This window comes from Myxine glutinosa, chromosome 1, assembly GCF_964187855.1.
Source record: "Myxine glutinosa chromosome 1, kmMyxGlut1.1, whole genome shotgun sequence".
Classification (NCBI taxonomy): domain Eukaryota; kingdom Metazoa; phylum Chordata; class Myxini; order Myxiniformes; family Myxinidae; genus Myxine; species Myxine glutinosa.
The window spans coordinates 36,488,840-36,501,495 of NC_136261.1; the positions used below are offsets into that span (position 1 = coordinate 36,488,840).

A 12,656-nucleotide genomic window follows, 5' to 3' on the forward strand; every position below is an offset into this window, starting at 1 on the left:
GGCACGCAGTTCGTGCACGGGAAACATTTCTTGGCACGCAGTTCGTTCCTCTAGCCACCGAACGCGAAGCGAGCAGGCCATGCCCGTCCACTCGTTGTCTGCTCCACACAGCACCGTGGTCTCAGCACAGACAGCCACCGCACCGTCAGCACCAATGAGCCAGGGAAAGGAAAATTCAGCCGCTCGAACCAATCGCCCGGACCGAAAAGCGCAAATGTCCGCCTGCACGACACCAATGCCCCTGTCCCAACGCAAGAGCAGGAAAATGTGACTGTGCCTTCAATAGCCCGGACCAAGAAGAAGGAAAATGTCGGGGCTCAGGTCTTTTGTTCCCCGGGCTCGGACGTCATCCGATGATGTTCGCGCACGCTCCTATCAGCGAGTGCAATCTCATCGCTCTATGGCCGTCCTGACCAATCATTCTTCAGGGCGTGGCCTCATGACCACTTGCCGGCATTTGTGATGTGGCGGCTGACGGCGCCAGCGGTAGTTGAATGTCCTGGTTCCGGGTACTTTTATTTGGTGTTATTTTTAGGTGTGGAGTGCATGGCGGGTGTGGTGTGTGTCATAACGAACAAAGGAGAAATCACAGAGGCCATTTACATACAGGGAGTTTACCATTAATCCCTAACTAATTAACATAACCCCACCCCTCGTCATTGGGACAGAGATACATTCTTACACGACATCCGGTCTAACGGGTCCCTACTTAGGTACAGGGGGTTCTTCTTCTTCATCGCGACATTCGGAGCACACAATCGTATACAATCCTACCCGGCCTAAGGTATTACATTGCCTCTCCCCTCACAAACGCAACAATATATTGTGGATGTGCATAATTTGGTCTTCATCTTTATAAAAGGTGGCACTGTGTCTTTAAGTGACACATTATATTTATTATGACTGGAGTACCTTGTAAAATTCTCCCAGAGTTCCACATTCTGAATTCGAGAAACCTTCTGGAGAGTTTTGTTGATCGTGGATGTAAATAATTTCCGCACCATGCTGTATTCTGAGTGTTGTTGACCAAGTGGAACAAGCTGTGTGTGTAGGGGGGGGGGGGTGGGGGCGATAGGGGGATGGGAAGGAGATATATTATGCAATAAATGACAATAAAGTTCAAGTATGAGAAAGGGGCCCTTGGTTCATTACCTTTAGAAACATCCTCTCTCCAGTGGTTTAAACACTTTTAAAAGATTATGAATCGGAATGTAGGAAAACAAGGAGATATTCCCATTTTGTGGGTTGTGATCACAAATATACAAACTAAACAAAAGTTGAGATTTTCCTGGTAATTGTTTACTCTCAATGAAAGGAATACTCCTCCAGACAAATTTTGCCAAGATAATTGTTACTTTCCTCTTCTGCAATTATTTTACTAAATTTCATGTCAAACACTGCTTCTTTCAACCACAAACTTCTGAACTTTCCCTGGTTTGGGTTGGACGGATTGACAATTTATTTTCTGAATAATCAGTTCACGTCATTCTTGCCTGGAAACCATTGAGAGAGATTTGAGAGCGATTCCAATTGGGAGGAATGCTTAACAGAAGACTGTGTTTCTTCACCGGCAGTTTTGGTGATTCACTGAAAAACACACAAGATGCATTAACAGCAACAAACACGTGCATGGAAAATATCGTTTTTCATTGACCCCTTGCAGGAGCTGGTGAACTTCAGACCTTCCACCTGCAAGTGCTTTGTTGGTATTTATTTAATAAAGCAAGGAAGACAGTACGAATTGCATGTTGTGAAAGAAAATGTGTACAAATGGTGTGAACTGTTTTGACAAAGTCGGACGAGACCCCTGTGGCAGCAGACACTGGTTTCCCAGGCTATTGTTCATCAGACATACTCTGTCTTTGTTCACACCATTAGTCCACATTTTTCTATGACAGTTTGTACCTGATAGTACAGTCGTTCTCCTGACAATGTCACATCGTTTAACACCATCATTAAGCAAAAACCTGATGACTCCTCACTGCTGCATGATACTGCATTGATACTGCATGATACATGATACTGCATTGATACTGCATGATACATGATACTGCATTGATACTGCATGATACATGATACTGCATTGATACTGCATGATACATGATACTGCATTGATACTGCATGATACATGATACTGCATTGATATTGCATGATACATGATACTGCATTGATACTGCATGATACTGCATGACACATGATACTGCATTGATACTGCATGACACTGCATGATACATGATACTGCATTGATACTGCATGATACATGATACTGCATTGATACTGCATGATACATGATACTGTATTGATGCTGCATGACACTGCATGATACATTGATACATGATACTGCATTGATACTGCATGATACATGATACTGCATTGATACTGCATGATACATGATACTGCATTGATACTGCATGATACATGATACTGCATTGATACTGCATGACATATGATACTGCATTGATACTGCATGATACTGCATGATACTGCATTGATACTGCATTGATACTGCATGATACATGACACTGCATTGATATTGCATGATACATGATACTGCATTGATACTGCATGATACATGATACTGCATTGATACTGCATGATACATGATACTGCATGATACATGATACTGCATCCTGGAGTTCCCCATGGTAGTGTTCTGGGCCCTGTGCTATTTCTGGTCTTCATCAATGATCTCTCCGACTCTCTGGGCTTTGTCCCCCAAATATTCCTACAGGTCGCACAAGATCTGCCTGCAACCCTCTTATGGTTAAACTGCCAAAATCAAGACTCTCTGCTCACCTTCACTCCTTCATTCCTCTTTACTTCCACCTCTGGAACAAACTCCCTCACTCTCTTCAATCCCACTCCACCCTCCAGGTCTTTAAAACAGCTGTTCACCACCATCTCTTATCCTCCCCCATCCAAAACCTTGATCTTTTCTACCCCTGCTAATTTCACCCCAAACCCTCTTTTTTTGAAATACCAACTTATTTCCTGGAAGTCCTTGGTGTCCTTGTGTTTATACTTTCCCCACCGCCCCCCCTCCCCCTTCCCACGCTGCCTCCCCCCAAGCCCTCTCCCTCCCACACATTCCCGATGTCCCTCACAAATGTTGTGTTTATGTGCTTCCCCTTCTCTCCCCATCTTGTCTACCGCTCCCCTTTTTATATACTTTGGCTGTTTGTCTGTTTGATTTGTTTGTGTGATAGATGTTAGCTCTTTCATGAGCCTCGATTATGTATACAAAAAAAGAAAAAAAAAGAAAAAAGCTCTTTCACGAGCCTCGATCTTGTATCCAAGAAAAATAAAAAAATTAAAAAATAATTGTTGTAGTGGGGCAGCCATATTTGCAGCATGGTTACTAGCACCACATGTGGGGAAGTCGGGTACGAAGTGATCAACGAATATCTTACACTACTTGTCATTGCAGTGTTGCACTTATTGGAATTAACACACACACACACTGACACACACACACTGACACACACACACACACACACACACACACACACACACACACACACACACACACGAAGATGGTGGTGATTGATGGAGAGGATGGAGAGGACCGAGGGCCTTGCCAAATACATCAGATTTGAAGGCAGTGAAGAGTGAGCCGAAAACGGCAGCTTTGATTCTTCAGGACCGGGAAAGGCTCCATTAAACGGAGCATGGATGAAGTGATGGCTTGGTCCATGAGTTGTGGTTCCTTGCCTGGGTGAAGATGGATGCTTCAGGACCAGAGAAGGCTCTGTATACTCTTAGAGACTCGTGAGTGGAGATACATGCAATCAATCGTACTCTCTATCACCCCTCCTTCCTGCTCAACTCAATCCAGCTTGAATTTTCACAGATTGTGAAACAATATTTGACACATTATTACCTGTGCTACCGAAGGTGGATGGTTGTGGGTGGTTATGTTTTCACCCCTGTTTGCCTGTCTGTCTCTGAGCAGGATATCTCAAAAGGTTATGGATGGATTCAGATGAAAATTTGCGGACATGTTGGGTGTGTGACAAGGAAAATTGATTCGATTTTGGTGGAGATCCGAATTCAGATCCTAGAATTTTAAAAGTAATTCTTCACCATTGAGTAATAGGGCCAAAATAATATCAAGCACAATATCTAAACTTTGTGGCCGAATTATGCCAAACTTGGTGGAAGAGGTCGTTAGGTGACAAGTCAATTAGATGTTGGTTCAGGTCTGGATCCAGATCTGGCCTATCAGTGGGATACAAAAAGGAGACCTCAGCCTAGCGGAGGGATGCTCCCTACCGCTGAGAACGTTTCTGGTTCGCCCATCTCCCCACGCAGCATGAGTCAGGGTTTCGCAATCACTCCTGTGTGTGTGTGTATGTGTGTCTGTACAGGCCATAACCTTTTTAATCACTTGAGCATTTGTCATCAGAAATTTTCAACAAACCTTCATTATGAGAATATGGAGAAAATAATAAAAATTTGGGTCAAAATGTGAAATGGCAAAGTCATAGTGACTATAAATAGTCTTTATTTAAGCGTCGCTGCAGCGCGTCAAGCATGAGACGCCCCATTTTTTTAAATCACTCTGGTGTTTATTTATTTATTTACCATTGTGCTTCAGTTTGTCTGTCCATCCCATAACATTTTTACCTTTTGAGCTTTTGCCATCAAATGTTAAACAAACCTTTATTATGACAATATGCAGAAGACAATTTTTTTTTTTTTTAATTTAACTATTGTTTTCGTCAACTTTGGTTTGAGTACAATGCAGATACGAACAGGCTTTGTATTTTGGGATGCTTTCTAATTAGCCTGCGCTCACGAAGTGAAAAGCAAGGTCAGGCATTCGGTTGCATACGTGTGGTGTGTCTGCACTTTTAAAATTCATTTTCTTGGCAACCGTTGGTCCGATTGACACGAAATTTTATTACAGGGGCGCCTGCGTCTGAATATTTTTTTACTCATAACTATGACGTCATATAGTGCATTCAGAAAGTATTCAGACCCTTTCACTTTTTTTCTCATTTTGTTATGTTGCAGCCTATGCTGAAAACGTTTAAATTCATTTTTTCCCTCATCAATCTACACTCAATACCCCATAATGACAAAGAGAAAACAGGATTTTAGAAAGTTTCACAAATTTATTAAAAATAAAAAGTGCAATATCACATTGACGTAAGTATTCATACCCTTTGCTATGACACTTGAAATTTAGCTCAGGTGCCTCCCATTTCTCTTGATCATCTTTGAGATGTTTCTACACCTTGATTGGAGTCCACCTGTGGTAAATTCAATTGATTGGACATGATTTGGAAAGGCACACACCTGTCTATATAAGGTCTCACAGGTGACGATGCATATGAGAGCAAAAACCAAGCCGTGAGGTCGAAGGAACTGCCTGCAGAGCTCAGAGACAGGATTGTGTCGAGGCACAGATCTGGGGAAGCCTACAAAAAAAAATTCTGCTGCATTGAAGGTTCCCAAGAGCACAGTGGCCTCCATAATTCTTAAATGGAAGAAGTTTGGAACAACCAAGACTCTTCCTAGAGCTGGCCACCCGGCCAAACTGAACAATCGGGGGAGAAGGGCCTTGGTAAGAGGTGACCAAGAACCCGATGGTCACACTGGCTGAGCTCCAGAGATCCTGTGGAGAGATGGGAGAAACTTCCAGGAGGACAACCATCACTGCAACACCCCACCGATCTGGGCTTTATGGCAGAGTGGCCAGACAGAAGCCTCTCCTCAGTGATAGACACATGAAAGCCCACAGAATCTTGTTTCCCACAGTCTGAGAGTCCTTTTGGTGCTTTTTTGCAAACTCCAAGCGGGTTTTCATGTGTCTTTCACTGAGGAGAGGCTTCCGTCTGGCCACTCTGCCATAAAGCCCAGATCGGTGGGGTGTTGCAGTGATGGTTGTCCTTCTGGAAGTTTCTCCCATCTCCACACAGGATCTCCGGAGCTCAGCCAGAGTGACCATCAGGTTCTTGGTCACCTCTCTTACCAAGGCCCTTCTCCCCCGATTGCTCAGTTTGGCCGGGCGGCCAGCTCGAGGAAGAGCCCTGGTTGTTCCAAACTTCTTCCATTTAAGAGTTATGGAGGCCACTGTGCTCTTGGGAACCTTCAATGCAGCAGAATTTTTTTTGTAGGCTTCCCCAGATCTGTGCCTCGACACAATCCTGTCTCTGAGCTCTGCAGGCAGTTCCTTCGACCTCATGGCTTGGTTTTTGCTCTGATATGCATTGTCAGCTGTGAGACCTTATATAGACAGGTGTGTGCCTTTCCAAATCATGTCCAATCAATTGAATTTACCACAGATGGACTCCAATCAAGGTGTAGAAACATCTCAAAGATGATCAAGAGAAATGGGAGGCACCTGAGCTAAATTTCAAGTGTCATAGGAAAGGGTCTGAATACTTATGTCAATGTGATATTTCAGTTTTTTATTTTTAATAAATTTGCAAAACTTTCTAAAATCCGGTTTTCTCTTTGTCATTATGGGGTATTGAGTGTAGATTGATGAGGGAAAAAATGAATTTAAACTATTTCAGCATCAGGCTGCAACACGACAAAATGAAAAAAGTGAAGGGGTCTCAATACTTTCTGAATGCACTGTCGATCATGTGGCATGGATACCATCTTGGAAAAACGTTACACCTCTATATTTCCAAAACCGCTCCATGGGAAAAAATGAAATGTTGCTCATTGTAAAGAACTCCGCATGGGGAATAGGTGCTATTCATGATGACACCATTGGTGCCTTAATTTTGATGTCATAATTTGACAAGGACAACGCTCAGTCTGATCAGTTTGAAATTTCTTGAGTGCGATCTACAAAACAATTATATTAGAGAATATACATTTATAATGCCATCGCTCACGTGGTCTGTCAGCCATATTGGATCAAATAAATAAACCCCTTCAAAAACAGAAGAGTTGGCTCGCACCAAGTTGACTCTGCAGGGTAAGTATTTATCACAAGTATTCTATTAATACCATTTAATTTTACATATGCAATAAACATTCAAGAATAGTGTGCTGTGTGAGGATGTTACATTGATACACAATGTGATGGCCACACAAGTTTTTATCGTTGATAAAAAAACTCTAAACAATTTAGGATGAATCAAAACTGAAAGGATAATATTAGGAAGTGGAAAACGGTTTCTTTTGGCTTAAGTTGTTTAGACTTTGCATAAAATTGTCGTTCTTACCTTGGTTGACTGGGATGATTTGGCTCTCTCTTTATGTCCCGTCTTTTTTGAGTTGTGAGGTTCATTTGCTGCATATCTGCAGAGGAATTAAAACATTTTTACATGAAACATACGTCATTTCCTGACTTAAAACAAATTAACATTCTTAATACAAATCAGATTCCCACATTATGTCATGATTGACAGGGACGATGATGGAATGTGGCACCTGAGGTTACCAGTTATTCAAATTGAATGCAAAGTGACAACACCAAGGATGATGTGAGTCTTCTCCAAATGATGCATCTTATTTCACCTTGCTTTCTGTACCATACATGCCACGATGTGTCAAGCAGTTATACAGTGCGTATCAAAAAAAAGGTAATCCGAATTCAAGGGGTTAATATGCAAAGGTTATTTATTTTGACAATTTACCTGTGGTTTACTAATTAAGAGGAGATCCTCAGCTTTCCATTGATACCTTCCATGCATCATTGCTGTCACACATGACCGAGTACATGTTCATTGAAAATGACAAGTTCAAATCGCATTTTTACAAGTTTGGCTAATCGATGCAAGTCAGGATAATTGGTCCAAAATGAACGTCAGATGTGAACTTTTCTCAGGAATGATTGGCCTTTATGCACCCACACCTTCAACATGTCCACCTCCCCTTTCAACACAAAGCTCACAGCAGCGGAGCATGCCCTGAACTGCTCGTCTCACCATAGCCGGGTCATTGCGCAAAGCATCCACCATGTCGAATACGGCCCTGCAATTCGTCAAGATCACGGGGAGGAGTTACGAACACCTTGTTCTTTAAATGTCCCCAAAGGAAATAATCACATGGTGTGAGGTCAACTGATCTTGGCGGCCATTCCACTGCATGGTTGAGGGCGATGACTCGGTCTCCAAAGAGTTCCCTCAGTCGATTTCGAACAGTGATAAGACGATGTGCTGGGGCGCCGTCTTCGGCCCACCAGAGATATCTGAAGACACCACGAACCTGTCGCTCAAAGTTCTCCTCCAGCTGCAGTACAACTTCATCATTGATCATCTGCAGATACCCGTTACCATTGACATTCCTTTGAAAGAAAAATGGTCCGATCACCTGACCACTTCCACAAAGTCCCAATCAAACAGGCCACTTTTGTCTTCATGTTGGTGTCAAAATTAAATTCCGGGGGTTGTCCTGTCGGTGCATATTCAAGAACATTATGGGTATTGACCTTGCCGTCCATGGCGAAAGCAGCTTCATCGCCGATAACTAAATACCGCAGGAAATTGACATCTGCTTCGCAATGTGCTATCAACCATCTGGCAAGCACCAGCCTCCTGGCAAAATCCCCTGGCGTAAGTTGATGCTGGATGTGAATCCGATATGGATGTTGGTGGAGGTCCAGTCTTGTGATTCGGTTGAATGTTGCCGAAGGCAATCCCGTCCCATTTCGTCTTGCGCTGGTATCCCTAGGATGCTCCAAAACTTGCTGCATTACTGCTGCAATGTTCATTTCCGATCGCCCAGTGCGCCTCCTACCAGAATTCTCCTTGTTGCGGTTGAGGCTAGTGCCATGCTCTTGGTATTTTCTAACATTCGCCCAGATGGTTTTGGCTGCTGGAGGCTCTCGTTCTGGGAAACGTTCCCTGAACGCATCACGAGTTCGCTGCAAACTTCCAGTTTGGTGAAAGGTTGAAACCACGAAGGTCCGCTGTCCAGTCGTAACTTGAACCATCTTTTCAATGACTCAGACTGTCTCTAAACCCATACACTGTAGGCCCATCTTAAATACCCATCTTAAACAAAGGATGACACAACCGACGATTACCAGACCAGCTTAACAATTTTACATAATCAACTTGGCAGTCGACAAGTAATGCGTCCATTTAAAACTGTCTTGCACCGATTAGCCAAACTTGTAAAAATGCGATTTGAACATGTCATTTTCAATGAACATGTACTCGGTCATGTGTGACAGCAATGATGCATGAAAGGCATCAATGGAAAACTGAGGATCTCCTCATAATTGGTAAACCACATGTAAATTGTCAAACTAAATAACCTTTGCATATTAACCCCTTGAATTCGGATTACCTTTTTTTTGATATGCACTGGTTCCCATACAAGGTTCTTGTAAATTTGTTTTTTTAAATATTTCATTTTACGTATTTGTATAAAAAGGTGTTTATTAATTGGGAAATGTGTCCAATTCTGATGCATATATTTCTAATCTTGCACATTTCCCCTTTGGGGTTGCAGTCTTTGGCAACATAAGGAGAAAGCCCAATATTCTGAGAACACCAAAGCAGATGTCTTGGTTCTTAGAAAGTGTATTTTTTTTTTATTCCAATGCTTAAACGTCAATTTGACCTCATCAATCATTCTTGAAGTCTGTTTGGTGTTTACAAACTGTTTAAAGTCACAGTTACTCCCACAAACTGCCAACGTCATGCAACGTCTTTCCCTTTTTTTGCTTAACACAATGAAACAACCAGGTGGAGGTAGTGAGCTGTGATTTAGGTACAAGCATTCACTGGACGTGTCAAATTTGCCTTGCATTGCTCGTATGCCATTACCTAAGCATCATGGAGGGGGCCGAAAAACCCTGCCATAGTAGCGTATGTAATAAATAGCCAGTAATATCAATGCTGCAAATTTAAGCGTTAATACTGCTCGTATTTGAATGTGTTCCAGCAAATTCTCAAGTATTTACTAATTGATTATTGTAGTGCAAGAAGAGGGGCTGGCAGGATGGCCGACACACTGAAAGGTGTGCACACTCGTTTGGGATGCGCCCCTCTAACCTGGTATAAATCTCGACCCAGGAATACAAGAAGTCAACCTGATGTGTCGCAGGCAGGGTGATCGATACATCAATGTGTGTGCCATTCGTCGGAAGGTCATTACACCGGAGGACGTCTGCCAGCAATATAATTATTGGTGGTCGTTAACAGATCCCATTGCACTTTTGGCAAAGAGGAGGCGAGTTATCACCGGCACCCTGAATAAATTACGAATTGACACCTTCAGTTGAGTATCCTGCGATGGAAGGATGATCCATCCCGGATTGGTTTGAGGCTTGAACGTCTCTCCTATTTGTCATGAACACGCTGATGCTCGCTCAAGAGTCTGAGCCTCCATTATTTTAATTAGTACAAGATAAATTAAATAAATATTCACTACCAGCAAACTTTATGATGTACATGAATCTCCCATGATGGAAAACAATTTGCTCTTCTTGTTTTTGAAAGGCATTTTCAATCTCTTCCGTGGTTATGCCTCCATCTGCTCCCTGTAAATAGAAACACATTAATGACCATTTTCTGACCTTTAAGAAACTCCCCCCCGCCACCCCCCCTCAAAGATCGACACGACTCAACAAATAAAGCATAACTTATTGAGAACTCAAGCAACATATAATTTCCCATTCTCAATTGAGATTCCCCATCCCTTCTTCAACTGCATACCACTAAGTTGATGATCCCCAATGATGACTTGAGCAATATTAAGAGATTGTCAGTCGGCCATCTTTGGTCAGATGACAAGACAAATCTTCTGTATATGCATACTCATTATTCTCTTTGTGCCAAGCTTGAAGAAACTCGGTTCATGCATGTCCGAGAAATGGACGGGGACACGTTTAAGTAACAAAATGGCCGCCAGTTGGCCATCTTGAATCCGATCTTGAAAAGAAATAGCGTGCATAAGTAACCTATCATTCTTTATCTGTGTGATAAATTTGAACAAGATCAGGAAATGCAAGTCCAAGAAATGGTTGAGGACGTGGTCAATATCTGGACGTGGTCTAACAATATCTGGACGTGGACGTGGTCTAACAAACTCCCACACTCTCTTCAATCCCACTCCTCCCTCCAGGTCTTTAAAACAGCTGTTCACCGCCAACTTTTATCTTCCCCCATCCAAAACCTTGATCTTTTCTACCCCCGCTAATTTCACCCAAAATCCTTTTTTTTTTTTTTTTTGAAATACCAACTTCTGTCCTGGAAGTCCTTGGTGTCCTTGTGTTTTATACCCCTCCCCCCCCCCCTTACCACGCCTCCTTCCCCCAAGCCCTCTCCCTCCCACACTTCTCCCTGCTCTCAAATGTTGTGTTTGTGTGCTTCCCCTTCTCTCCCCATCTTGTCTTTTGCTCCCTCTTTTTATATATTTTGTTTGTCTGGTTGATTTGTTTGTGAAATAAATGTTCGCTCTTTCACGAGCCTCGATTCAGTATAGAAAAAAAAAATGGTGAGGTGAATGTGTTCGATAAATTCCAGGGATATTTGTAAATGGTGAAGTGAATGTGTTCGATAAATTCCAGGGATATTTGTAAATGGTGAGGTAAATTTGTTCGATAAATTCCAGGAATATTTGTAATAAGTCTTTCCCTCGTGGTCCCCATGTGCTGTCTTTGTCTTTCCCTCGCGGTCCCCATGTGCTGTCTTTGTCTTTCCCTCGTGGTCCCCCTGTACTGTCTTTCCCTCGCGGTCCCCATGTGCTGTCTTTGTCTTTCCCTCGTGGTCCCCCTGTACTCTCTTTCCCTCGCGGTTGTCAGCTCTTTCACGAGCCTCGATTCAGTATATAAAAAAAAAAATCAAGGTTTTTTTAACAACTAAAATGGCCATCAGTCGGCCAGTCGGCCATCTTGGATCTAATCTCGAAAGGAAAATGACGTGCATATGTAAGCCATCTTTCTTTATCTGTGTGCCAAGTTTGAACAACATTGGTAAATGCATGTCAGAGAAATAGTTGAGGGCGTGTTCAACATCGGGTTATGTCTTTGTGCCATCATGTGTTGTCTTTGTGCCGTCATGTGTTGTCTTTATGCCAAGTATGTGTAAAGTCCTTACGAGATTGATGGCATCGCAAATCGAGGGATTCAAAGACACAAAGCAAGCGTCCAAACAGTGGTTTATTCCCGGAAGTTTATTTGGTTTATTTGGACTTCCGTTTCCGGTCTTGCTGGCGAGGGTTCGTTTATTCTCAGCTCTCCATGCTATCCATCGAAATCGAAGTTAAGTAATTGTTCCCATTTGTATTTTCGTTATAACTATTTATTTTATGGTGTATATATTGTCTCCCGACGAAGATTTTCGGTGCAAATCTTTCATACCTGTATTGAAAATCGTGTTAATTCGGGTCGTGTTTTGAGGCCTTGTAGTTGTACAGTGAACACTGTACAACCTTGAGGCTTTGTTTTTCTCTCAGCGGTCCGTGTTTTTGTGATCCAATAACTTTCGTTCTCTGTTTTCCCAATCTTTTCACCCCATAGCCCTCTTCCTTGTGTAAATCACAACTCAAAAAAATCCCCAAAAAAAACATTTCCTTCTCTGTTCTCATTCGTTTATTCATTCTTATTCGTTTGGTCGTTCGTTCTTCGACCACGTGTTTCTCCCCCATTTCCCCAGATAGATTGTCAAATTTCAACTCGTTATTTTATCGTCCATGCGTTATTGTTTTGATTATAGTTACTTTTGGTTTGAATTTCCTGT

General features: G+C 42.5%; 1 protein-coding gene across 5 annotated transcripts in view; it reads right to left on the minus strand.

Moving 5' to 3' along the window:
• LOC137422864 (protein mono-ADP-ribosyltransferase PARP11) overlaps positions 1-12,656 on the minus strand; it is an 82,235-nt gene that overhangs the window by 12,383 nt on the left and 57,196 nt on the right. For 4 of the 5 annotated variants that reach the window (XM_068109476.2, XM_068109456.2, XM_078770762.1 and 1 more), the window contains exons 8-11: positions 10,348-10,456; positions 7,188-7,263; positions 1,494-1,587; positions 913-1,040 (exon numbers count right to left, since the gene is read on the minus strand). In XM_068109476.2, the coding sequence (XP_067965577.2) occupies positions 913-1,040; positions 1,494-1,587; positions 7,188-7,263; positions 10,348-10,456 (407 nt within the window). The remainder of the gene's footprint in view (positions 1-912; positions 1,041-1,493; positions 1,588-7,187; positions 7,264-10,347; positions 10,457-12,656) is intronic. The other variant, XM_068109486.2, reaches the window with a different exon arrangement.